The 27,925-nt window shown below is 45.7% G+C and overlaps 1 protein-coding gene across 1 annotated transcript; it reads right to left on the bottom strand.

Annotated features, from left to right (window-relative positions):
- Positions 1–2: 2 nt before the first annotated feature.
- LOC143842891 (cytochrome P450 2J5-like) lies at positions 3–27,925 on the bottom strand. Its single transcript, XM_077348196.1, has 9 exons — positions 27,648–27,925; positions 17,550–17,712; positions 10,857–11,006; positions 9,666–9,826; positions 7,291–7,467; positions 6,397–6,538; positions 3,726–3,913; positions 3,089–3,230; positions 3–193 (listed from the first exon to the last, which is right to left on the bottom strand). Exons 1-9 carry the CDS (start codon positions 27,807–27,809, stop codon positions 3–5), a joined length of 1,476 nt encoding a protein of 491 aa, XP_077204311.1. The 5' UTR covers positions 27,810–27,925.

Here is a 27,925-nt window from a genome sequence, read left to right as displayed (position 1 = left end):
GTTTATGATGAACTGTTGCGGGGAACAGCACAGAGCTTATATGGGCGGGGAGCTAATGTTAACCTAACAATAGGATCTGTGTTGAGTTCTTTCACTCCTTCTGGCAGCTGAAAAGTGAATGCCCTCAGTAGGTTGGCAAAGAAGATGAAGATCTCAACCCTTGCCAGCTGCTCTCCCAGACAGACACGGGCCCCTGAAAAGGAAACAAAGGAAGGCAACAAGTGAGCAACCTATTCACCTGAGCGACCTATTCATTCTTCACTTCGGTGAACATCAGGCTTGGACTTCATTAAAATAGCATGAGCTGATGGCCAAGACTTCTCTCTTCAAAAGTCGATCCTCAGCAACTTCTGTTGCTGCAACAGTAAATGCTCCAGAATGCAGGTCATTGCCAAGCTGTTTACTTCCTGTTCTTCTGCCCCCCTGTCCAACAAAAGTCAAGAGAACCAACACAAGAGTAGGACTACACTGAACTGCAGTCCATTGATTGTCCCTGGGAGAAGTCTCATTGTACCCAGTATCTGGCTATCAAATCATTCTTCAAGTCCTTTAAGTATGTCATAATGCATGTAACAGCAGGGGCTTGGGGAGGGGGGTGGGAGGAAACTAGGTGAAAAATTCCAGGGATCCTGGAAAATTTGGTGGATGATAGAGTTGGCCTAGCAGGATGAATGGCCCAAACTCCCATCCCTTTTAATACACATCCCTATCTCCTGTATGGATTTATAGCCTCTAAAATCATATTATGGCAAAAACAGAGCTCAAATTGGACTGAAATTCAGCATACTCTTTGCTTTCAAGAAGCATAGTCACAATACTACAATCTGCAGTGGGTTAACATTGGCCAGACAGCTACATTTTAATAGCTTCAGGACCTCAATACTTTGAGAAATCTTTCCAGGTGGATTTTATTAGTTCTCTGACTCTTTACTGCTGTCCGGTATTTCCAAGGATACAGCTGGACTGGGGAGGGTTGGTGCTGCTCATGGTTTTGGAATTCCTGGCAGCATTTGACCTTGAGTTTCTGGCTCACCACCTCACCAAGGCCAGATTATAGGGGAGAACCCATCAGTGGCTGATCTTCCTCCAGGGCTGTGGCTAGAGGGTTGCTGTTGTAGAGATACAGGCTCTGCGATGTCACCTCCACTGTGGGATGCCACAAACTGTAATTCTCTCCCCAACCTTGTTTAGCAACCTTATGTGCCCTCTTCCCCAGGTGATCTGGAGATTTGAGCTTTGGCGTGATGAATATGAAGATAACACCCAGTTCCATCTCCTGATAGAGAGCCACCCAGATACACTCCAAGAATATCTTGCCAGAAGTCTGGAATCAGTCATCGAATGGCTCAAGCAGATTCATCTGAAACTCAGCCCTTCAAAGGCAGAGGTCCTGTGTCTAGGTAGGTTGGGCCGATGATATGCCCCACCTACCCATTTGTTTACCATCTACCATCAATTTGGGGAGATCCAGACAAAATTCTGATTTGAGCATGATGGTAAGGGTTCAAGAAATGGGGCTGCTGGCCCAGATATTTTAAACTGAAGGCCATTGCTGTTTTAATTCAATTTTAATTCTTTAGTTATTTTATATTCATATACGGTATTGTACATTGCACTGAGGGGGTCCATCAGGAGGGTGGTATAAATATTAAATAAACAAAAAAAAAAGACAAAAAAATGACGAATTTAATTTTCAGGTGTTTTCTAACCAAATGTCATACTAATATTTGTCATAAAGTTTTGGTAATTTAGTGATTACTAAGAACATTCTGTGCTAGAAGAAAATATTCCTAAATTTAAACCTTCAGAGAATCCTGTGAACAGCTATCAACAGGTGTGGTGAAATGCTACCCCCCTCCCCTTTCTAGGCTATTTCAAAAGGACAGAGTTTGTTTTCCTCTGACCTGCGGTGAGAGAGGGAGGGTGACATTAATCACTTGCTCAGCTTTCTTCCAATGCTAATTGATCAAGCCAGGAAACAAAGGAGTTGTCCAAGCTGTTTCCGCTTCCTGTAGGCAGAATCTGAAAGGGGAGAAGAGTTTCTTCTTCCCAGAAAGCCCAGAAGGTGATTGAAGCCCCTGGAGGGTTTCTTTTGGCTGCGGTGGTTTGATAAAAGGTGAGCAGCCATCTTGGACCATGTGGCTGCCAGGTGAATGGGTGATTATCCACTAAGAATTTGTCATCTCTTAAGAAAGGAGTGTAAACTATTTTTTATATCAGATAGGGTTATTTTTCACAGTGGGACAGAAGGATTGCGTTTTACCCTATTTCTCTTGACTTTTGCTGAACTCTATGCTGTGCTAAAAGAATGCCTTTAAATATTATTCCTTTAAAATTTGAAGCTGTCAGTGGTTCCCTAATCAACGTTATACACTTACACATTGGAAATAGTTGTCCAGAGCTGGAGGGTCTCATTCGCCTACTGACCATCAAAGAAGGAGGATGATGTGGTTTGATAAGAGGTGAGCAGCCATCTTGGACCATGTGGCTGCTTGGTGAATGGTTGAATATCCACTAAGAATTTGTAATCTCTTAAGAAAGGAGGGCATACTATTTTTTATATCAGGTAGGGTTTATTTTCAAATAGAGACAAAAAGAATGAGTTTAACCCAATTTCTCTTGACTCTTTTGCTGAACTCTATGCTGTGCTACAAGTATGCCTTTAAATATTTTTCCTTTAATACAACTTTATAAATTTGAAGCTGTCAGTGGTTCCTTGATCAATGTTGTGCACTCAGATCTTGGAAACAGTAGTTGAGAGCGAATGAAAAGCCCAGGGTCATGGGAAAGAAATTGGAAAGCAGCTACTCATCTGGAGGGATGTACCCTGCAGTAAATTGTCTCCATGTTGCTTCTGTGCTGGGCTGTGGGAGGCATGGAACTGAGACTTCAGAACTGGGAGGGGTAGCTGATGCTCAAAGCAGGCAGCCCTGTACAACAACCAGGTGGTGCTGGCAGTTACCCTGAGATATACCTTTATACCTCCTCCAGGAAGTGGCAACCAGACAGAAAAGGGGGTGGGCAAGGCAGAATAGGGCTTGCAAAGCAAAAGAGGGCCTGTTCCACCACATCCACATTTTGCATTTACCTGCACCAAAAGGAAGAAACGCTTCTCTCTCCACAAAATTTCCATCCTCGTCCAAAAAATGATTTGGGTTGAACTCTTCTGGCGTTTCCCAATGTGTAGGATCAAGAAGAACAGATCGTAGATCTGAAATAATAATGGCTCCCTGGAAGAATGAAACAGTTGCTTCAGGATGCATACAAACAAGGACATTGCTCTTTCCCAGTCATTGTCCCAATGCTAGTAGTTGTTGTGTCCCAGGGTCGCCAGTAATTGCTTGACCCCTACTCTAAAGAAATTAGAGCAATCTTATGAAGTCCTGTACCACCAGTCAACCACCATAACGTTAAAACACAATATACCCTGATTTATTTATTGGATTCCTTATTCAGTCTGAGTCTTTATTCAGTCTGCTTCCTAGAGCAATCTTCTCATGTGCAACAACTGCAGGTAAAATCCTAATTGCCTCAAGGTGGAACCAGGAAGAACAACCTAAACTTAGATGTATGGACAGAGAAGCTAAGAAAACAAGACATTCCAACTTGAATTTCAGGAATGATCAGCACAGATGGAGCCGGATAAATCAGGTGTTGTCACAGATAAATATTTCAAATATATCAGTCTTAGAATCCAAAAGTGCAACCAGAAGAATATCTTGTACCTTTGGAATAAAGAAACCACGCATGTTCACATCTTTTGTACTTTGTCTGGGGCCTCCTGGTAATAAGATATATTGGAAACGCATGATCTCATGTATCACAGCCTTCGTGTAGGGCAGTTTCTTCTGATCTTGGTAGTGGAATTCTTGAGAGGAGCCCAAAACATCGTCGATCTCATTGTGGACTTTCTCTGAGGAAAACAATGACAAATCTTTATTATGGGTACTACATTCTTCTGAACCTCATTGATGAACCAGTGAAACTATTAAATATCACATGTTCAAAATATTGGAGTATAAATTGAGGTATAGTCTTGGGTCCCAAAGCAGCACATATAGAATTTGCTATGAAAAGAAACATAAAAATTAAAAGAACTGGAGTCTTTCCACCCAAATTGGTCCCCGTGACAAATGGCCTTTCCATAAGTAGAATACAATAAATGGGTCATTTGAGTCTGTTGTATAGATAGTTCACAGCTTGTGCAAAGAATGAAATAGATACTTAACTGTTTTTATCTGATCCAAAATAGAATGAAAGGAAGTGAATGGGTGGTAGGGGATGAAAGTTTGAACATGTTTCAACAAGGATTGCAAAACATCAGGATGAAAACACTGAATAGAATTCATATATATGTTTTATTTAGATTCTAGGTATGGATGGGGAATTTGGGCCACCACCAGGTTCCCTGATTCTACTGGGCTCTAATGACCCAACATGCATCACATGTTCACATGGCCTTCTGCTCCATTGCTTGAGAGGGACTGGCCCTTTAACAGGCCACTGCCTGATGACCAGCATGGTGGGGAAATGAGGGCACAAGTCACAGCTGGGACGTGGGGGCAGCAGCTTCAGAATTGCTCAGATCTCTTGGGAATTCCAGAAGGCTGGAGCCTCCCAGGGAACTGCATCCAGGAAGAGCCAGGCCCTTAGAAGAGCAAGGGAAATAGGTCAAGGAGTTTCTTTATCCTGCTAGCAAGAAGTTTTTTATTTATGATTTAACTGGTATCCCACCACGCCCTCAAAACATTGCCAATTTCAACCAGCTGCGACCTATCCCCCTGCACAAACAGATGGATGACACCATATGTGTGGGCCAGGGGAGCTACGCTGATCTAAATTTCTCAAGTGGGGGAAGACAAGATCTTAACCAGCTAGGCCTCAACCAAAGATCTGGCAAAGAGCTCCATCTTACAGGCCCTACAGGACTAAAAGCTGGAACTGATTCCACCAGGTTGGTGCCAGGACTGAAGAAGCACTGGCCAGGGTCGAGGCCAGGTAGACTTCCCTCCAGTAAATTAGGGACAAAAGGAGGCAAATGACACTGACCACAGATCTCCTTGAAGGAGATCCAGCGGATCCAGCTATGGTTTCTTCAGAAGAGGATGAACCACTGTCACCTTGGGCTTCTGAGGAAACTCTCCTGATGTAAGGGAGAGGTTGACAATCTCTCTCAGAGGAACACCTATTCTCCGGTCATCTGATTTGAGCAACCACGACGGACAGGAATCAAGGGGGCAGGTGGTCGCCCTAACTGATCCCAGCAATTTGTCCACTTTGGATAGAGATTTGTCCACTTTGGATCAAAACTAATCCCCCTCGATGGCCACAGAGCCTCCATTTCACAATATGTATCAACCGTGGCTGTAAGGTTGTGGCGGAACGACAATATATCTAAAGCCTCTCAGCAGAATTCCAATTCACTACTATTTGGGTGCCCTTCTTCAAGGGCGGTAAGAGTCTGAAGTACCCTAAACAATTGTGCAGGTCAAGAGCTAGTGGATGCCCTTTCCGCAATAATATACTCTCATTTTGCCACTTTCACCACCATCCCGTATGCCCTCATACGCGTGCAATGAGATGTCCTTGCTGCTTCATCACAAGTCTTCTGCCACTCTCTCTCTTGCCATTTAACCTCCGTCTTTCTCTCCGAAAGCTCCGAGGAAAACCAAGGAGCTTATTTGAGGGGAGGGCAGGGAGGGTGCTCAGGAGCAATATTGTCAATGGCAGCCAACCAGTCTAACGAGATGTTGGAGGGCATCAGGTCCCGCAGAGCATTCAGGAATCCATCAGATTCCATAAGTCTCTGTGGGTGGACTAAGATTATTCCATCTCCCAAGCATGGAGGGGTTGGTGTCCTGAGTCTATCCTTCAGAGCATGGTGGTCAGACCATGGAATGATGTTATTTGCCACCAGTTCTACCTCTACCCCTGCACCAAAGACCAAATCAAGGGAGTGGCTGGCCTGATGAATGGGACCAGCAAAAATCTGTGAGAACCCCAGCATCTCCATGGTCAACACCAGGTACAGGCCAGGACCTGCGGACAGTGAGTCCGCATAGACATCAAAGTTTTACAGGATCAACAATCTGGGGAACTGCAATGGCCAAGCAGCCACCTCCTCCAGCAGGCCCAGCAGGGCATCTGGGGGTAGCCATGGGTGAATGGTACACCATCCAGATGCTCACGTTCTTCACAATGATATTTACTTAGAATCCTAGGGATTCTTGTTTACTGTCTTCTATTTTCCACTCTGCTTTCCTTTGCAGGTACGTGCTGGGGTAATCCTTGAAACTTGTGTTGTTAATTAGCTGCTCGGTATGGAAGCTTAAAAGAATTACAACCGTGGGCCATAAAGGTGGCCTTTCTTCAAGTCAATACAGAAGTCCTTCTTACCTTGGATGTTTGGGTGATTTGCCATGAGGAGCAGTCCCCATTGCAGTGTCAAGGCTGAAGTTTCTGTTCCTGCGATGAAGAGGTCAACAATACAATGAGACAGATTCTCTTCATTGTAAGTAGAGTTGGGATCATTCTCGCTCTGTGTCGATGGAAAGAAAATGAGATGGCGTTTTCAACAAGCAATAACCATTTTGACTCTGAAGCCATGGAGAGAAGAGTCCACAAAATGGCCTGAGGGAGGATCAGATAGGTTGCCATCACACCTAGAGCCACATTCTACAAGAAACCTATGAATGCCATGAGTCTGATTAATGGATGCAATCAATTTTGTCATCCAAGGAGGAGCAGCTCCCCTTTGGGAGGAAATCTGCAACTTAATAGTATCTCCCTTCAGAAGCTATCCGGTGAAGCCGCCGGACGTGCAACATGGCACTCCTAGAGTTACCTGCTAGTGCCATCTGGTGGTGACTGTGGGGAACTGCACCCTGAAGTTATACGAACTGCTTCTTCTCTGCAAGAACAAGTAGCCTCTACCACATGCTGGAATTTCCTGTTTCATCTGGAACTGATAGGGAAGGGCTAACTTGTGGGGCCCTTTTTTTTGGGGGGTGGGGGTTTACTGGCTGTGCTGGGGATCATCCACAGGGATACTTGGAAAACGCTGGCTGTTCAGATCAATCCCTTCTCATTCCACCAATACCAAACCACACCTGTCTGATACAGAAGTGGCACAAAGTTTCTGAGCTGGAGAGGTCTCCATTCAGTTTTCTAAACCTGAAGCTCACGCAGTGAAAGAGCCATACAGTTTTCAAATAATGCCATTTGCATGTGGTGTCATCATTTTCTTTTTTATTGAGTGGATCTGATTTCATGTAGAAGGTGACTACTTACTTTCTTCATCTGATTTAGATAGAAATCAATGAAATCTTGCGGCTCATGGACAGCTTGGTACTCCTTATGCTTTTCTATCTCCTTCCTTGCAAACGAAAGCACAGCCTCTACACTTGCTAAGGCCTTCCTGTGGGGCCCCGGGAGGTGTTTCATGATCTCTGGCAAAAGTTCATAGATCTAGAAGGAAGATGGAAGCAAAATCCTATCAGTACTATCAGCTGGCTCAGTCTATAAAACCACTGCTGGGGGTCTCAAATCTGCACGGGGGGGTTCAAGTATGGAAATTAATTTTTCACTCAGTGAGTGTAATGTGAGACCAAAGGAAGAACCTGCTGGGCAGTAAGGTTTAGACAAGTTAAAAACTGCAAAATCTGCAGTCTGCATGATTGAGCAGAATACAGAGAGAGTCCTGTAGGGGGTGTCAGAGCAGATGGCAATTTAGTATTTCGAATACTCTCCTCCTACGTCCTAATTGGCTCATCTGGAGACTTCCTGCTCCATTGAGCACCCTTCCCCCTTCTGAACAGACAACAGTGAGATAGTTAGGAAACACTCATCTCTCCTCTTTCTAGACATAGTTGTTCTTAATAAATTATTTGACTCTTTTAAGCAGCCTGGAGCTTCTCGTTCATATTTAAACTCGGCCAACAGAACAGCCTCCTGCTATGAAGGCAGGAAAGAAGAAAGGAAGGGAAAATGAAAGAATGCAAGGAAGGGGGATGAAGGAAGAGAGACAGGAAGGAAAGATGGAAGGAAGGAAAAGGAAGAGGGGGAAGGGGGGAGATAAAAAGGGAGGAAGACAGAAAAAGGAAGGAGGGAAGGTAGGAAGGAAGAGAAAAAGAGAGAAAAAGAGAGAAAGTAATAGAAGTAGAGGGATAGGAAGAAAAAGAAGAAGGAACCATGGGGAAAGGAAGGAAGGAAGGAAGGAAGGAAGGAAGGAAGGAAGGAAGGAAGGAAGGAAGGAAGGAAGGAAGGAAGGAAGGAAGGAAGGAAGGAAGGAAGGAAGGAAGGGGGATTAAAGAAGAAACAAAAAAAAACAAAGAAAAGGAAGGGAATGAAGGAAGGGATAGAGAAAGAGATGGGGAAAGAGTGAGAGAGAAAGGAAGGAAGATTCCCCGTCCCCCCACTTGTTAGGATACACAGATGAGTGCCCCAAGGGCACTCTGGACCTTTGACAACCTCCCAAAGTGGGATGGTCCATGGAGATTCCTCTACAGGTGTCCATGGGACCCGTAGGGCTGGAAGGGGGGGGGGCTTTCCAGGGCCTTCTGCACCCCCTGAAATCAGATGGGCCACAGTGGGGCCTCTACAGGCTGCTTTGAGCCTTGTAAGGCCAGCAAGGGGCCTTTCCAGGGCTTTCTGTGATCCCTGGGCTTGGTCACGAAGTAGGACTAATAGGCTGCTGTGGGCCCCATGGGGCCAGAGAGCACCCTTTGCAGGGCCTGTTATGCAGGTCCAGGCATAAGGGGCTGCAGATTGGCTTTCCCAGACCATCCAGCGTCCCATAGGACTGGTGAGTGACAATTTCCAGGCATACCACAGCTGCTCTGGAGTTGGTTGGATCACGGAGATGCATCTACAGGCAACCATGGGCCTCATTTGGCCAGCAGTCATCCTTTCTGGCCCCGCCCACAGGATCATGGGTGTGTGGCCATACAGGCTGCACTGGGCTTCCCAGGGCTGGCCTGTGGCCCAGCCTCTCCCCCCCCTCCCAGCCCCCACTCTGTGGCAGGCATACCTTATGGAGGTGGGCCAGCATAGAGAACCAGCTCTTCTTCCACCTGGAAGAAGGAGGAGGTGTCTGGGAGCAGGGCAGACTCGCCATTGGCTATCCATGGGAAAGTGGACACTCTCTATTGGAAGCCTACACCTACGGACAGCCAATCACGTAGGCAGTGAGTCGTCCTCAAATCTTTTGGTTTTATTGTATTGGGGAAAGATGTGGACACTTTATTGTACACAAAATGTTTCCTGTGCAAGTCAATCTCAAGTGAACACAAATTCAAACAGCTGTTTTTCCTAATTTTCTCTGGAATGTGTTAACCATTGTCATTATGCTGCATGTAAATTTACTCTTATACTTTCTCTATAAGTAGAATTGTTTACTTCCATTCTACAACGTTGTTCAGATAGACTATGTTTCTCACTGGTTCTGCATGGCCCGTATGGGTAAAATAAGACCATACATTTACACAAGATATATCACCTAGTCTATACGGAAATCAATATGACAAAAGAAGGATGTCTGTTTTTCTGTTCTTCATTATCAAATTGAAAGTCTTCTCATACTGATAGAACCTTTTTCAAAAAATAAAGATGTCAGGAAAGGAAATCTAGGAGATGCCGTACTAGGAAAATAAAAGAAAATGACTTACAAATTGCGAGATGCTACATAGAAATGTAAGCAAACCATAAACATCTCCCATCAACTTGATGAATTCTTTATCTTCGACTGGAAACCGGTGTCCAAAAACAACCGCACAGATCACATTGGAGATGGAATTAAAAATGGGCATTGCGGGGTCAAATGGCTGACCTGCAAATAAAATTGGTTTCAAAATATTTCCCCTTCTTTGTGTACATTCAGAGTGGACATTGTAGTGGTGCAAGGTAAAAGGAAGTGAGGTTTGCAATCTTAAGAGTGGTTTACCTTTCAGAAAACATTAAAAGAATATACCAGAGTATTTCCCACATTATACAACATAGACAACGATCCCCTCACACCCAACCCCAAAAGGTTTTAATAAAGGTCATTCTGAGATGTCTTCTTGGATTCCATTTGTTCCTTAAGACCTCCAGAAATCCTCACTTTTGCAATGTGAATAGTTTTTCGCATGCTTGAGCCAGTCTTCGTGTGGCTCAGTCTGTATGCCCGCTTCCACTCTGTCCTCCAAGGCTTTTCCTACGGTCATGGGTAACCCACCACATGACCTTTGCAAGGAATGGCCTGCAGGGAATGTTCCCTTCCCAAATCAAAGGCCTGTTTCTCCTGCTGGCCAGCTCCTGGTCACTATGGGGACAGCTCACTTGCCTTGTGCACCTCTGGAGGAATAGCTGCTTGCCAACTGCTGTCCTTCCCCAGGTGCTCATTTTACAACAGCATGTCCAAGATGGCCGGGGTCTATGTGAGGGTCTGTGCCAGAATTTCTCAACTTTTTTACCATTGAGAAACCCCTGAAACATTTTTTTAGGCTTTGAGAAACCCCAGAAGTTGTATGATCATGCAGAATATGGTTCAGAAGCAAAGTTCTGTACATTCCTCTCCCCACATCCTGTGGGTAGGTGGGGCTGAGAGAGCTCTGAGGAAACTGACTGGCCCAAAGTAACCCAGCTGGCTACCTATGGAGGAGGAGAAGGGATTCAAACCTGGTCCTCCAGATTAGAGGCTACTATTCTTAATCACATCAGTAAACTGGCTTTCTGATGAAGTTAGCTGATGTGGAAGGAGGATTGCCAGGCACTCACAAGTGTGGCTCCGTGGGACCTCAAACATCAGAGGCGAAATTGGGGCTGGTATGTTTGTGTTGGTAGACTGTTGGCTAGCCCAGCTTCCTGACATCACATACCTTTTGCACGTGCAAAGATCTCAACCAGCTGATGGGCTTCCTCTTGTATTTGGTGCTCCATGCCTTTCTTCCCTATTCCCAGCTTTCGCATGGTGGTTACCCCAAACTTCCTCTGCTGCTTCCAGGTGTGGCCATTTGAAAATATAATACCTAAAGCCAGGAAGAAGCAATGAGAAATTACTGCTTTCAAGTTAAGTTTGACAGCCTAGAGCGGGGGTCGTCAACCCCCAGTATGCGGGCCAGTACCAGGCCGCGAAAGCCTTGGTACCAGGCTGCCGGTGGCCACACCTGCCTCTTCCCCCCCCCCGCCACAGTGAGAAGCTTGCAGTCCGGCTAGCCTCTCGCTGCAGGAGGGGGAAGAGTCAGGCATGGCCGCTGGCACACCGGGAGACGCAAATGCGCATGCGTGGAGCTACAGTGCATGCCCATTTGTGCCCCCGTGGGTGCAAACGTGCATGCGCAGCAGCTCTTCATATGTGCATTTGTGCAAAGCTGCTGCGCATCTGCAGCACCTGGGCTGCCGGCTCTTCCCCATCCACGGAGATGGTTCTCAACCGGAAAAAGGTTGGGGATCAGTGGCCTAGAGCAGGGGTCTTCAACCCCCGGTCCGCGGCCCAGTACTGGGTCGTTAAGGCCATGGTACCGGGCCGCCAGTGGCCGCGCCTGCCTTCCCCCCCACAGCGAGAGGCGGGGAAGAGGCAGGCATGGCCGCTGGCACGCCAGCGACGCAAACGCGCACATGCGGAGCCATCGTGCATGCGTGTTTGCGCCCCCTGCTGGCGAAAACGTGCACGTGCGGCTGTTCTGCGCATGCGCAGTGGCGAAAACGCGCATGCGCAGCAACTGCACGTGCGCGTTTATGTGCAGCTGCTGTGGCCGGGCCGCTGGCTCTCTCCCACCCTTGGAGGCAGTCCCCGACTACAAGAAAGTTGGGGACCGCTAGCCTAGAGAACAACATGGAATGCTTCAGTATGGCTAATTGCTGGAAATCTACTCCTTGTTTAGAAATTATACAACTGCATTGTAATGCAGAATCAGTCTCTGTCTGGCTCAGTGATATGTGTCTGATATTGGCTAGCTTGTATAACTTTAACAATAACAACAACCAAATAATAAAAACAAAATTTTATTCAAAATCCTTCCTTCCCTGGCGTCTCAGGGTGGGTAGCAATATGTATAATAACAATAAATAATACCATAATCATTCATAATATCTAAATGGACAGATTCAAATGAGTAGCCGTGTTGGTCTGAAGTAGCACAATAAAATCAGAGTCCAGTAGCTCCTTTAAGACCAACAAAGATTTATTCAAGGCGTGAGCTTTTGAGTGCAAGGACTCTTCGTCAGATTAAGAACTGACCAACTTTTGCTTATATATTCCTACTGTTATGATGGTCAGTTCTTAGCCTGACGAAGAGTCCTTGCACTCAAAAGCTCACACCTTGAACAATTCTTTGTTGGACTTAAAGGTGCTACTGGACTCTGATTTTATTGATCTAAATGCACAGACAAAGCTCATTTCAAAACTGCTGTATCATTTATCCTCTGGTGGGTGGGCCATTGCCTTGCAGTGTACAATAATTTGCAGTAATTGACCTTGGGAGGCCACAATCTCATAGGCCTGGTAGAACAACTCTGTTCTTCAGGCCCTGAAGAACTGTCCTATGTTTACTTTGGGAATCAAAGGTGTTGTAATTATATTCAGCAAATAATTGGGTGAAGTCAACCCTGTAAGGTTGTTGTTATGTCATGTGGTCACTAGTGACACCTAAAGGTCACTGCTGGGATCACAGGGAATGCAAGCCAAGTGGTTGGAAATTTCCAGTCATCGTGGCTGGGAGATCCCTTTCTTTAAGGGGGGCTACCACCCACTTCCTCTTTCTTCAGGAAGAGAAAGACTCTTCTGTTTGCAGAGAGGAAGTATCCTCCATTAGCTCTCTCCATCTACCAATGTGTGGGCATGTAGTTCTGCAGTACAACTCAGCCATAGGGAATTGCATCATGTTTCTTTATAACAACTCACTAAGTTTTTGTGCTTCAGTAAGGAGACTGAAGCAGATGAATATGATATAAATTCACATGTAATGTTTTTAGTAGAAATTATACCTTTTCACCTCAACATGCTGTGAGTTTGGATCTGTGCCTAGTCCACAAAAAAAGTATCCAATACCTACAAACACTCTACAAAAACTCTGCGATTCTATTTTTCTGGAGGGACTTAGGGTCAGGTCTAGTCCAAAAGTCCCAATAGAAGGCAGCATGGTATAGTCTGACCTCACAAGATGCTTGAAGTTAAATATGGTCAGTACAAAAACCTTCAAGGACGACTCTGTAGAGGAAGAGAATGGCAAATAAATTCTGCTTCTCATTTGCTTTCAAAGACCCTGTCCTCACAATACTGTGACTTGACAGTATTGTACACAAACACATATTTGTTTTTGAGAAGCAGCACCCTCATTAACTTCCATCTTCCAGGACTCAAAAATCTGGGGCTGGTACTCACAATATTATTTACCCAATTCAAGCCAGCTCGATGGTTTCCATTTCTTATGACTACTGTATTGTCAGATTATTATGTATTTATTATTTCCTGATATCTGGCCTATATTGTTGTAGTTTAAACCCATTACTGCATGTCCTTTCCTCTGCAGCCAATGGGAACAGCATCCTGCCCTGCTCCAGTACCGGACTGAGCACCGAGCCCTGAGGTACCCCGCTACTCACCTCCCTCCAGTCTGATTAAACACCATTGACAACAACTTTTTGAGTGCGATTCTCTAACCAATTCCCTATCCACCTAACTATCTGAAAATCCAGATTGTAGTCCTTCAGTTTATCCATCAGAACATCATGGGGAACCTTATCAAAAGCTTTACTAAAATCTTTACTATGGCATTTGCGTTACAATATGTAGCAGTGACAGATGACTAAGTTTGAGAAATGACTTGCTGCTTGAGAAGGGGTATTGTTGGAATTGCAATCAGCAAGTGATTGGTTCAATTACAATTCAGGAAGCTGGTAAAGTACACAGGTCAAAGAAGGCCATATCCATGGGTTTCCCATGAACATCCACCTTGTCAATACATACGCAAGCTTTCAAACCTCCATTCATTCCCCAGGTCTGGAGGAGTGAGGGCTAGTGTTGACCCAGTGCTAATCTTTTGCAGTGCCAGGTTGAGAAGTCCTCAACCTTGCAAGACTATTTTGCAAGGCATGAGGCCAACCTGGCTTGCGTGACTGAAACTTGGGTCAGGGAAGGCATTACTGTCACCTTGAAAGATCTAGCCCTGCCTGGGTTCTTGGTCCTGCACCACTACTGGCTCCATGCTAAGGGAGGTGGCGATCCTCATCCTGGAGACCGTTCACTTCCAGACACTCCCTGTGCTTTCGATTCCAGGGGTTGAATGTGTCGGCTTCGTATGGGAATCGGTCAAGAATATGGCTATCTGGGTGGTGTACCGTTTACCCACTGTACCCCCGGATTTCCTGTCAGCCCTCCTAGAGGTGGAGGCCACTTGGGCTTTTTGTTTTGGCTGACTTCAATGTCCATGTGGATGCACAATCTCTGGATTCTGGTCTGGGTCTGGAGTCTGCCATGGAGACAGTAGGGTTCTCACAGTTTATTGCCAGGATTGCCATACACTCGAATAGGGTTTTGCATGTTCGCATCTGAATTGGCCGTTCCAGGCAGACACAGCCAGCATCATGCTGCAGAGGGGGGAGGGGAGGCGCGGGCACCAGTGCGCAACTTGGCGCAGACATACAGGTGCCAAGCTCTACACCTGCATGTGTACACCAATTGACACACTGGTACCTGTACCTCCCCCCATGGTGTGGCTCTGGCTGCGTCGGCCAATTTGGACACCACCGCGTACAAAACCAAATCTTTGGCATATGTGTTGAGTTGGATCTGGTGGTGAATAACATCTTCCCCCAAAACACCATGCCCTGAAGGCTGAAAGTAAGGACACCACCCCTTCCATGTTTGGGTTATGGAAGTATTTTAGTCTGCCCACAGATACTTATGGAATTTGAGAGATTTCTGAATGCTCTTCATGACCCAATGCCCTGTGTCATTCTGTTGGCAGATATGGTGGATGATTGGGAGTCCCACCTGTCTGCTGCTATTGATAACATTCTTCCTCAGCACCTTCTTTGACCTTGTCTCAAATGGGCCTCTTGGTATTCTCAGGAATTCCGAGAGAGGAAGAGGGAAGTGAGATGGCTAGAGCGGGTGTGGAGAAACACTCACGATGAGGCAACAAGGACATCTCATCACACACTTACGAATGCATATTAGAATGCTGTGAAAGCGGCAAAAGGTGATCGCAGAAATTGAATCCGCAGGCTCTCACTTGGCAAAATTATTTAGAGTTATTAGATCTTTCAGCACCCTCAAGGAATTGTGTCAAAATTTTAGGAATTGGATTTCAACTTAGAGGCTTTAGCGAGCCATTCTGTGGGCAAAGTCCTGTTGCTCTGCCAAGACCTTCCTGTCATGATTGATACAGTTCACAAACTGGAGGTGACATCTGATAGCTTCATATGGCTCTGGTTAACTGAAATGGACAAACTGCTGGGGTCGGTGAAGGCGACCACTTGCCCCTTAGATCCCTGTCTGTCCTGGTTGCTCAAATTGCATGACAGGAGGATAGGAGGCCCTTTGAGGGAGATTGTAAATCTCTCCCTAACAACTGGGAGTTCCCTGAAGGGCTTAAGGAGGCAGTGGTACACCCTCTTCTGGGACCCCACCAATTACCACCCAGTCTTGCATTTTGTGATTCTGGGTAAGGTAGTGGAGGGGGCTGCGGTGGAGCAGCTTCTGGTGTTTTTGGAGGAAACTTCAGCCCATGATCCATACCAGTCTGTTTTCTGTCCTGAACATGGGGTGGAGACTGTGTTGGTTTCCTTAACAGATGCTATTCAGTGCTATCTGGATTGGGGTGGTTCAGCCATCCTCATGCTTTTAGACCTGTCGGCTACATTTGTTGTAGTCAACCACAAGCTGATGGCCCACCACCTCGCTGTGACCAGGATTTGGGGGACTGCGCTGCAATCACTGATCTCCTTTCTCCAGAATTGGATGCAGAACATTGCGGTGGGGGATGATTTATGAAACTCCTCAACACTTCCATGTGGGATGCTGCAGGGGGTGATACTCTCCCCCACACTCTCCAACATCTATATGTGCCCTTTAGCCCAGAGGCTTTGGGCTGGGTTGTCACCAATATGTGGATGACACCAAGCTCTACCTTCTGTGGGATGGATGGATGGACTCCCCCACAGATACATTTGCCAGCTGTTTGGAAGCAGTGACTGGATCACTTAGGCAGAGTCATCTGAAACTGAACCCCTACAAGACAGAGGTCCTGTGGTTGGGAAGAAAGGGACAGGATCAGGCAGTGTATCTCCGATGCCTGGATGGGGTAAAATTAACACCTGCAAATGTAGTCCAGATGGTGTTTTTCCAACTATTCCAAGCATGGCTACTAGCACCCTACCTGGCTTTGGAACACTTAGGTACAGTGGTCCATTGAACAGTCACTTCCAGGTTAGACTTCTGTAACTCTCTCAATGTGGGCCTTCACTTGTCCTCGACATAGAGGTCGCAATTGGTACAGAACGCACCTGCGAGGGTCCTCACTAGGACATCTTGTAGGGTCGATATTCATCCTGTGTGCTAAAACCACTGCACTGCCTACCAGTTTCATTCTGGATCAAGTTCAGGGTTTTAATTCTAACCTTCAAGGCTATACAGGGCCTGGGTCCTGCTTACATGAGAGACAACTTATCTGCTTATGCCCCCCAACAGGGATCTGGGAGTATGCATTTGCTGGTGGTCCCATGGCCCCAGGATATCATAGAATCATAGAATCAGTTTATATAGTTGGATATATGCCTGGCCTCCCAGCCTGGTGGAATGAGCTCCCAGAAGAGCTGAGGGCCCTGATGGAGCTGTCAAGGTTTCACAGGGCCTGTAAGATGGAGATCATCTACCAGGCATTTGGTGTAGGCCAGGGGGAATGCCCAGAGTGACCAACTTGGGTTCCACCCAATGAGGTGCAAATTACATCTTGTGCAGTAAGCCTAGTGGAGTTAAGGAAGGTAGATGTTGGAAGATTCTAACTGCTGATTGATTGAATTGGAGAGTAACCGTGGGTTTTTTGCAGTCATCTGTGGATTTCTGTTTTTGGTAATTCTGTTTTATGGATTGTATTTTAATGTTTTATGGGTTTTATTGTGTATATTTTTTTTATTATAAGCTGCCTTGGGATGACCTAGTTGAGAGGGGCGGGGTATACATTAAATTATAAATGGATAAATAAAGTTGGTCCTGTGGGGTTGTTCTTAAGATGCCAAACCGCTAAACTTCACCTGGGTGCTCACTAGTGACACCAAAAGGTAACTGTTGGGATTGCAGGGGCCTTAAGAATTGGAAATGGTCAAGGTGGCTTGTATTGGGTAGGTTGTATGGTGTGTACCAGCTCTAGATTTTTGACTACTGGAAGACGGAAGTTAATGAGGGCTTTGCTTCTCAAAAAGAAATATGTATTCATTTGCAGTTTTCACCAGACAGATGAATTTAAAAGTGATTTTTCTCTCTCTTGCGCCATGTATCTTGTGACTGCAGGGCGGACAAGGATAATATTTCACTTAAGCCATTTTTTTAAAAACCCTTCCCAACATCTTACCCTGTCCCTTTGCAATAGTTTTCAGGAATGGTGTCAAAAGCCGCGCAGCAAAAGCATCTGAATGGTTGAACAGGCCTTCTTTCACGGCTTCATATCCGGACAGTACAACATAAGGCATAGGCCCCAGCCACAGCACATAAATGTTTCCATATTTTTTGGCCAGCTGCCATTTCCAAGGAAAGAGACAAGAGAAAACATTAAATTAATTTGACTGTTTGACTGTTGCAGTACACTCTTCTTTACCTCTTCAGCTCTTGACCATGTGATACTCTCTGCTCATTTCCCTTCTCTCAGATTTCTGCTTTTCCCCACCTGCTCTCTGCTCCCTTTTCTGAGGGGCATTGTCAGCATCTTTTCTACTTTTCTCTTCCCTGTCAACCTCCAGCTGTCCAAGTCAAATCCTAGACTAGGGATTCCCAACTAGTGTTCTGGGGCAACCTGGGGTTACAAGAGAGCTCCTCAGGGGGTTTATGGTCCTTTCCCAATCTTTGGATGGCCGCTGACATCACTAGAAGTCACTGAAGCCCACTTTTGCTATTGCTCTACAGGCCTATTCTCTTTCTCCTATGGAAGGGTTAAAAGATTGAGCGATTGGGAGAAGGCGGAGCCATGGCACTTGGATAGCTCGAATACTTCGAGCTCCTGTTCCACTGAGGGTCAATCGCTGCTGTGATTGACAGAATCGGGTTTTGGGTACGCTAACCCACCCATAAATCTTCTCAGGAATTCCTTGTGAATCTCTGGGGCCTCTCTGTTCCGCAGGGAAATTAATCTCCCACTGGAACGTAAGCTCAGTGTGCACAGGGTCCAGCAAGCGCCGTCCGCCATCTTAAAATCTTTTTTCCTTTTCCTCCTTTTTCAACTCTGCAATCTACAAAGCTTATTTTAATCTATAAAGCTAATTGGATACCTCCCAGCAAGACCTTCGACTCACCACAACTCCGGAGTGAAAACATCTGGCAGACATCAGATCGAGCCTACAAACAGTGAGTGGGGCTTCCCCCGGCACCCTCTTCCCTGGAATGAACTCTCGGCGTGGAGAGTTGCTCTCACTAATCCAAACAAGCCAGAGTGACAGGAAGACTATTTATTTATTACCACTGAGGGGGTGAAACTGCCAAATTCCAAGATATTGAGTCATTAATCAACGCAGAGATGCAAGTGTTTTCCCGCTTCTCCGTCTTTACTTTTCCCCCCGTTTCTGGCTCTGCTTGATGCCACCTCATTATGAGGCAGGCTAATTTTCTTTTCTAAGCAGAAGAAGGACTTAAATTAACTCAAACTAATAAGTAACAGTTCTTATTGCATCTGTTTTTGTCTTCGAAGATAAGAGAGATTAGAGCCATGAAATCTCGCGAGAACTAAGCCTTAGAGACATTCCTTTAATTCAAAACAGACTGTTGCTTTCGTTAGGACTCTGTAGGACCTCTACTGGTTATTTGCAAAATTGCAAATATATTTTGGAAACAACATATGCATAATTGATTAAGTCTAACAAAATTCCAAACCTGGAACATGTTTTCGTTTAAAAAATTTGCATATCTTCTAGAGAAACAAACACAAGACCTGAAAGAATCTATAAATGGCTCACTTAAAAATATGCTCATGGAGTTTAAAGGCATTAAGGAAGAAGTCTCTAACAGGAATGATGAACCAATAGTAGTGGCTGATGATAGCTCTAAACAAGGTGGAAAATTACCAGCAGAAGAGGAATCTGAAATTATGGAGATGGAAAAGGGGATGTCAGAGTCTTGCAGCTCAGATAAGGACACCCTACCTGAGAAGATATATAGCCACTCCAAAGCAACAATACACAAGAATCAATTAAAAGACATATGGATCAGCGGTGAAAGCAATCGATTGAAAGGAGCTTCATGGAAAAACATCTGTACTGATATTGGAGTCCAGGAGGTACAACTGCTTCAAGATTTATCGATGTATACTCCGAGGGAAAGACTACAACTGTACTTTCCCAGCCAAAGACCAATAGGACAGAACATTAGTCAACGGGAGCCACAAGACGTAATAAGCCTCGAAATGAGACCCCCTTAAGAAGCTTGGGGAATGGAAATGTAACACAGTGGTTGAAATTCTTTTCCTCTTTTACCTCCTATATGTAGCCATATAGGCAATATAACTAGTTAAGAAGTTAATCTGGGGTCTAAGATCTTCTAAGTAAGCTGAATTTGTATTAATAAACCTAATTTTGCAGTGTCTACCAGCCCAAAATCAAAGCATAACTAAAAGGAGACACCTAATGGAATGGGCTTACATTATAGTGTGGGGTTTTAGATTTCCTATGATAGCTGAATTTGAATTATCTAACATATCTCTGTAGTGACTTTCAGCCTAAATTTAAAGCATAACTAAAAGGAGGTTCCTAACTGAAGAGGTGTAAATATAACTAACGAAAAATTTATTCTACTAATTAATGAAGACTCCATTTTATTATTTTTGGTATTAACAATGTACACTTATATATATTTGTTTCTCTTCTTTCTGTACAACTAAGCAGGATTATTTTTTTTCCCTTTTTCCCTTTCTCTAGTGGAAATGTGGAGGGCTCTAGGACTACGTTAAGTATAAACTGTTTATGATTGTTAAAAATATCAGAAACTATGCAAACAAATGTTGAAATGATGGTAACAAAGTAAACTTCTCTTTTTAAATGTGGTGTAAACGTGAAAAAAGTCTATAAGCTTTGGGTAAAAGTCCATAATATTGTAGCCAGTCTTATAATCTTAAATGGAGAGAAGAGGGTTTTTAAGATTGAAACGGGGAACCAAAATGTTTTTCCACAGTGCTTCCTAACCCACATACAGAGCTTCTTCTTCTATGCGACGACGGCAGCAAAACTAGAATTGGCCAAGAAATGGAAAACGCAAGAACTACCCTCGACAGAAGACTGGGTGAATAAACTAGCTGATCTTGCCAAGAAAGCCAAACTGACACTAATAGTTAACGGAAGAATAGAAGAGGCCTTTCAAGAACAATGGGGCCCTTACCTGAACTATTTACAAAAGGGATTAAAATGGGGAACCAAGTGTATCAAATGAAGAGCATAGCTCTCCTTTTCTGTATTAACAATGTAGATTGCATGTATCTCACTGTCTTTAACTCTGGAAAATAAAATAAAAACTTTCTATAAAAAAAAAAAGATTGAGCGATTGATTGGTTGGCTCCCGTATCTAACTTTTGTGACCACTTCTCTGAAGGTCATGTCACCACTTCCTGGGTTCCTCGAAGCCTGAAAGATATTTTGGAGGTTTCTCCATGGTCAAAAGGCTGTCCAAGACAAATCAGCTATATTAAGGGATGATTTATTTGTTCACTGCATTTTAACCTTTTCTTCTTCCTTGAAGCTTAGGTGTTACACACCACTTCCCTCCCACCTGCGTCGTATCTTCCTGGCAGATTGGACATTGGAACTTGGTTCTGCTAAATCCTGTTTATATGAAGATGTCATAGCGGATTAGAAAGGGACATTCCAGGTTAATAAGAACTCTGGAGATAACATTGCCGACATCCTGGCTATTCCCTGGCCCTGGCCCGAATCAGGGCCTCTGATGGCCCGCAGTAAGGGAACACGGATTCTTCCACATTCCCTTTTTTGCCATGGCCAGCATCAGAGGCCTGCTGGGGCAGTCCCATGCACAAGGGAAGGGCCGGGTCTTTTAAGAACAGGCTCCTCTCCTCTACAGTGTCATAGAATCATAGAATCATAGAATCAGAGAGTTGGAAGGGGCCATACAGGCCATCTAGTCCAACCTCCTGCTCAACGCAGGATCAGCTGAACTACTCTGACTGTGAAAAACTTTTTCCTGATATCTAGCCTATATCGTTGTACTTGAAGTTTAAACCCATTACTGCGTGTCCTCTCCTCTGCAGCCAACAGCCTGCAGGGACACCAAACATATTGTTTGGCTTTGTGAAGCATGCTGCTACTCCACCATTGAGCGGTGGTACCCCCATGCCCCCTGCTGCTACTGCCACTGCAAAGCATGGTGGACCATTCATGCCATGAACGGTCATGCAACTCAGTCATGCAACTTTCAGTCATGCAACTCCTCAGTCATGCAACTTTCTGACCTGCCTGGCTGACAATTTCATTTATCAAATGGTAGATGAACCCACAAGAGGTTCAGCCATACTGGACTTAATACTGACCAACAGGCAAGAGTTGGTGGATGAGGTGAAGGAGGTGGGGACCCTAGGGGGAAGTGACTATGTCCTCATAGAATTCCTTTTGAGATGGGGAGCCAAGGAAGCTTGTAGCCAGACGTGGATGTTGGATTTTCGTAGGGCAAACTTTAATAAACTCGGAGACATGATGAGTGTCATACCATGGACGAGAATGCTGGAAGGGAAGGGAGTATGTGAAGGGTGGGCGCTACTCAAACAAGAGCTATTGCATGCTCAATCAATGACTATCCCAGAAAGAAGAAAACACTGCAGGAGCTCTAAGAAGCCTATTTGGATGAACAGAGAACTTCAAGAGGAACTAAGAAAGAAAAGGAAAATGTTCAGGAAATGGAGGGAAGGACAGAGCTCTAAAGAAGAGTACCTACAGGTTACTAGGCACTGTAGATCAATCATCAGAAAGGCCAAAGCTGAGAGTGAGCTAAGATTGGCCAGGGAAGCCCATTGTAACAAGAAAAGATTTTTCAGTTATGTGAGGAGCAAACGTAAAGTAAAGGAGGCAATAGGCCCACTGTTGGGTGCGGATGGACAAACTCTAACGAAAGATGCAGAGAAAGCAGAAAGGCTTAGTGCCTATTTTACATCTGTTTTTTCCCACAGGTCAAAGAGTTTAGGCACATCTAGAGATGGCCGTAGCCAAAGGATAGTGTCTGGGTGGCAGGTTAACATGGATAGAGAGGTTGTCGAGAGGCATTTAGCTGCACTGGATGAGTTCAAAGCCCCTGGGCCGGATGAAATGCACCCGAGAGTACTCAAAGAAATTTCCAGAGAACTTGCACAGCCCTTGTCCATCATCTTCGGAATCTCTTTAAGGACTGGAGATGTCCCAGAGGACTGGAAAAGAGCAAACGTTATTCAGATCTTCAAAAAAGGGAGGAAGGATGATCCAGGAAACTACAGACCAGTGAGTCTGACCTCTGTTGTGGGGAAGATAATGGAGCAGATATTAAAGGGAGTGATCTGCAAACATCTGGAGGACAATTTGGTGATCCAAGGAAGTCAGCATGGATTTGTCTCCAACAGGTCCTGCCAGACCAACCTAGTTTCCTTTTTTGACCAAGTAACAGGTTTGCTGGATCGGGGAAATTCGGTTGATGTCATTTACTTGGATTTTAGTAAAGCTTTTGACAAGGTTCCCCATGATGTTCTGATGGATAAGTTGAAGGACTGCAATCTGGATTTTCAGATAGTTAGGTGGATAGGGAATTGGTTAGAGAACCGCACTCAAAAAGTTGTTGTCAATGGTGTTTCATCAGACTGGAGAGAGGTGAGTAGCGGGGTACCTCAGGGCTCGGTGCTCGGCCCGGTACTTTTTAACATATTTATTAATGATCTAGATGAGGGGTGGAGGGACTACTCATCAAGTTTGCAGATGACACCAAATTGGGAGGACTGGCAAATACTCCGGAAGATAGAGACAGAGTTCAACGAGATCTGAACATAATGGAAAAATGGGCAAATGAGAACAAGATGCAATTTAATAAAGATAAGTGTAAAGTTCTGCATCTGAGTCAGAAAAATGAAAAGCATGCCTTCTGGATGGGGGATACGCTTCTAGGTAGCACTGTGTGTGAACGAGACCTTGGGGTACTTGTGGATTGTAAACTAAACATGAGCAGGCAGTGTGATGCAGCGGTAAAAAGGCAAATTCCATTTTGGGCTGTATCAACAGAGGCATCACATCAAAATCACAAGATGTCAGAGTCCCATTGTATACGGCACTGGTCAGACCACACCTGGAGTACTGTGTGCAGTTCTGGAGGCCTCACGTCAAGGAGGACGTCGATAAAATTGAAAGGGTACAGAGGAGAGATGATCTGGGGCCAAGGGACCAAGCCCTATGAAGATAGGTTGAGGGACTTGGGAATGTTCAGCCTGGAGAAAAGGAGGTTGAGAGGGGACATGATAGCCCTCTTTAAGTATTTGAAAGATTGTCACTTGGAGGAGGGCAGGATGCTGTTTCTGCTGGCTGCAGAGGAAAGGACACGCAGTAATGGGTTTAAACTTCAAGTACAACGATATAGGCTAGATATCAGGAAAAAGTTTTTCACAGTCAGAGTAGTTCAGCAGTGGAATAGGCTGCCTAAGGAGGTGGTGAGCTCACCCTCACTGGCAGTCTTCAAGCAAAGGTTGGATACACACTTTTCTTGGATGCTTTAGGATGCTTAGGGCTAATCCTGCGTTTAGCAGGGCCTTGGACTAGATGGCCTGTATGGCCCCTTCCAACTCTATGATTCTATGATTCTGTGATTCTATGGAGATCTTCCATCAGACCCCCACCCACCGTAGCGGTTCAGTGGATTTGGATTCTGCCAAATTGATTCAAACCAAATCTGAAAAGTGCCGAATTCTTTTTCTTTGCATATTCCTAGTTCACAAGTTATGTGACAGATATGTTAATTAGTAGGGATGTATGGAACTAGTTTGTCCCGTTCTGAGCTCCTTTTTTCCAAAACATCTATACCAGCATGATGTTAGTTAACTGCTTGTTTCTGTATTTTGAGTTGTCTTGTTCTTATAGATATCCTAAAGATATTCTTTAAGAGACATGGGAAAACCTTTCTCCTTACCAGAGTTGTGAATAGTCTGATGTATTCTTTTATTTTTCCTACTTATAACTAATTAGAAGTGACTGTTAAATCTTTGGGGTTTAAAATGCTCCTTCCTCTTCTCTATTACATGTTACCATGCCATTCATCTTTTTCATTTTTAGGAATCAACTAATTTGGTTCCCATTTAAAATGAATCATGAGTAGGAGATACTTTACATGGCCGAGTCTGTTTAGAACAATTTGGCCATTCCATGATTGTTAAATTCATCTTGTGTGATTTCTGAAGTTTTTACAATGATGATCTACAATCTGCTCTGATTCATTTGGGACTTCATTATGTGCCTGCTGTATTCTACTCTAGCCTTTTCTTCTCTACATTTATTTATTTATAGTTGGATTTATATACCGCCGTTCGCCAAAAGGGCTCATGGCAGTTCACAATAAAATAGAAAATCACATAAAACCCCATAAATACCCCATTATTACAATAAAAAGATGGCATTCTGGCCTCAACCATATGCCTGGCGGAAGAGCTCCGTCTTACAGGCCCTGCGGAAAGATGGTAGTTCCGACAGGGCCCTTAGCTCCTCCAGGAGCTCATTCCAACAGGACCAAAAAGACCCTGGCCCTGGTCGAAGCCAGGCGAACATCCCAGGGGCCCGGGACAGTAAGTAGATTCATACCTGCAGAGCAGAGAGCCCTGCGGGGAGCATAAGCAACCAAACGGTCCCACAGGTAAGTAGGACCCAAGCTGTGTATGGCCTTAAAGTTAATACCAACACCTTAAACTTGACCCGGAAACAGACTGATAACCAATGGAGATGGCAGAGTACTGGCTGAATATGGGCCCTCCAAGGTGTCCTAGTGAGGCCCCTAGCTGCCGTATTTTGTACCAGCTGTAACTTCCGGATCAGAGTCAAGGGTAGGCCTGTGTAGAGCGAGTTACAGTAGTCTAGTCTGGAAGTGACCGTTGCATGGATCACAGTGGCTAGGTGTTCCAAGGACAGGTAGCATTCTAGTAGCCTGGCCTGGCAAAGATGAAAAAAAGCCATCTGGACTACTTTTGTGACCTGAGCCTCCATAGACAGGGAGGCATCAAAAGTCACTCCCAAATTCCTGACTACTGGTGTAGATGTTAATTGTACACCACTCAGGCATGGGAGATGTGCTTCCTGATCCTGTCCCCTTCTTCCCAGCCACAGGACCTCCGTCTTGGAGGGATTGAGTTTCAGGTGACTCTGCCTGAGCCATCCAGCTACTGCTTCCAAAAAACTGGTGAATGTATCTGGGGGGGAATCCGGCCGTCCATATTGGTGACATCCTAGTCCATAACCCTGAACCGGCTGGGCCAGAGGTCGCATGTAGATGTTGAACAGCGTGGGGGAGAGTTACTCCCCCTGCGGAACCCCACAAGGGAGCTCGCAGGGATCCGATAGTTCATCCCCCCACTGCCACTGTCTGTGTCCGGTTCCGGAGGAAGGAGACCAGCCATTGCAGCGCAGTCCCCCTAATTCCGGTCCTGGCAAGGCAGTGAAACAATAGCTCGTGGTTGACCACATCAAATGCGGCCAACAGATCTAATAACACGAGAATGGCAGACCCGCCTCGATCCAGCTGGCATTGGATATCATCCGTCAGAGTGACCAGCGTGGTCTCCACCCCATGGCCAGGATGGAAACCAGACTAGTGCGGATCGAGGGCATGTGACATGGGCCAAGGGCATGTAGATTGGTATGGGTTGAGAGCATGTTACTACATGTTACATATAGTAACAATTAAGGGTCCTTCTCTGTTCTTTAACTATGCAGGAAAATTTTGTTTCCAACAGCTTTGAGGGGTTAGTACTGTCCTGTTAGATTGCCCAAATTGGCTTGAATATAGGGCTAAATTAAAACTAACTTTTTGCCTTTGCTTTTGTAATGCAGCGCAATAATGTTTAAAGATTTGTCATACCGTTTGTTACTAAAGTGTCAAATTAACACTAGAAGTCATTTTTCTCTTGAACATGGTTACTGATTTCCATTTAGCTAAGGAGAATCATCTTTAACTGTCCCGCGGCGTGGGGCGCCGCGGACTAAATAAAGCTGTAAGTGCTGGTGGGGAGGAGTTAGGGCGGGACCCGTCCGGGATAAAAACTCAGAGGGGTCCAATCAGGAGCCGCAAAGCGGCTCCTGATTGGGCCCTCCAAGTGTCCATCCATGGCCAAGCTGCCAATGGGGAGCCACGCAAAGCGCCACTCCTCCATCTTCGTCCCTGCTCCTTTCCCACCCTAGGGACCCTGCCCATTGGGGGGAGCCGACATCAATCGCCGCCTTCTCCCACCGCCCTCAGAACGCCGTAGCCATGGAAAGCCTCCCAATCTGCCCCCTCCCACTTCGGCCCCATGCCGCCAGCCACCGCCGTCATTACATTGCCGCCGCTGATTGCCGCCTGCTCCCGTGCCCTGGAGGGCCTTCCGAACGCGCCCATCACAGCGCCGCCGCTTGCCGCCGTACCCAGCAATCGCCCACCTCGCCACTGGCCCGCATGGCCGGGAGTGGCTTGTATGGCCAGGAACGGCCTGCGCGGCTGGGAGCAGCCCGTGCCGCCACTTCCCGCCGCCAGCAACACTCCCTTTGTCAATCCAGCTGCAACCGCAACGCCTCGCACGTTGGGACACGCTGCCGCCGGTGGCTCCCGCCGCGGCCTCACGGAGCCGTGGACCCACCCTCGCAACAGGCCGCCGCGACCAGCCACCCCACCCAGACGCACTCACAACCTCACCGGGACGCTGCGCACCTGCTGACACCGGAGCCGCTCGCCCCACAGAGCCAGGTAGGCTGCAACCACCCGGACCACTACACCAGGCCTCGGGTCCAGCCCCGCGATGCCTTCCTAGCACCCGCTGTATTCGCACTACAGCAGGCTTAGTTTCTAGTAGAATCATAAAATAATAGAGTTGGAAGGGTCCTCCTGGGTCATCTAGTCTAACCCCCACACAACATAGGACACTCACAAACCTATTGCTCATCCACTGTAACCTGCCATCCCCTTGAAACTTCACAGAATCAGCCCCACTGTCAGATGTGCTATCCAGACTCTGTTTAAACATTTCCAAAGATGGAGAACCTCCAGCTTCCCAAGGAAACCTGTTCCACTTAGAAACTGCTCTAACTCCCAGAAACATCTTCCGGGTGTTTAGACGGAATTTCTTTTGCATCAATTTCCTCTCATTGGTTCTGATCCATCCCTCTGGGGCAAGAGAGAACAAATCTACTCCATCCTCTGTGTGAGTCTCATAAGAAAATGATTCAAAAGGGTTCTGACTTTAATTAACTACAATGATTATTCATATGGATTTACATACCTTGATGTAAGTATCTTTATGAACCTTGACCCCTATTCGCCAAATACTTCCAATCATGGGGAGCCGAAGGGGTCCAGGAGGGTAGGACGTTTGTGACCAGCGTTGTCTCAGGAAGTGAAGCATCAGGAGACACGTCAGCAGGGCAATCAACACTCCCAACATGATCCTTGCTCCCTTTTCTCTGTCTTGATATCTTTCCAGAATTTGGGCTGGATGTCCTTCCTGCAGTGAATGTTCTTACGGACTGCAACTCATTTTTCCAATGACATCTTTTTATA

The sequence above is a fragment of the Paroedura picta genome, chromosome 8, assembly GCF_049243985.1.
Source record: "Paroedura picta isolate Pp20150507F chromosome 8, Ppicta_v3.0, whole genome shotgun sequence".
In the NCBI taxonomy this organism is placed as follows: Eukaryota; Metazoa; Chordata; class Lepidosauria; order Squamata; family Gekkonidae; genus Paroedura; species Paroedura picta.
This window is presented reverse-complemented; position numbering and strand designations above follow the sequence as displayed.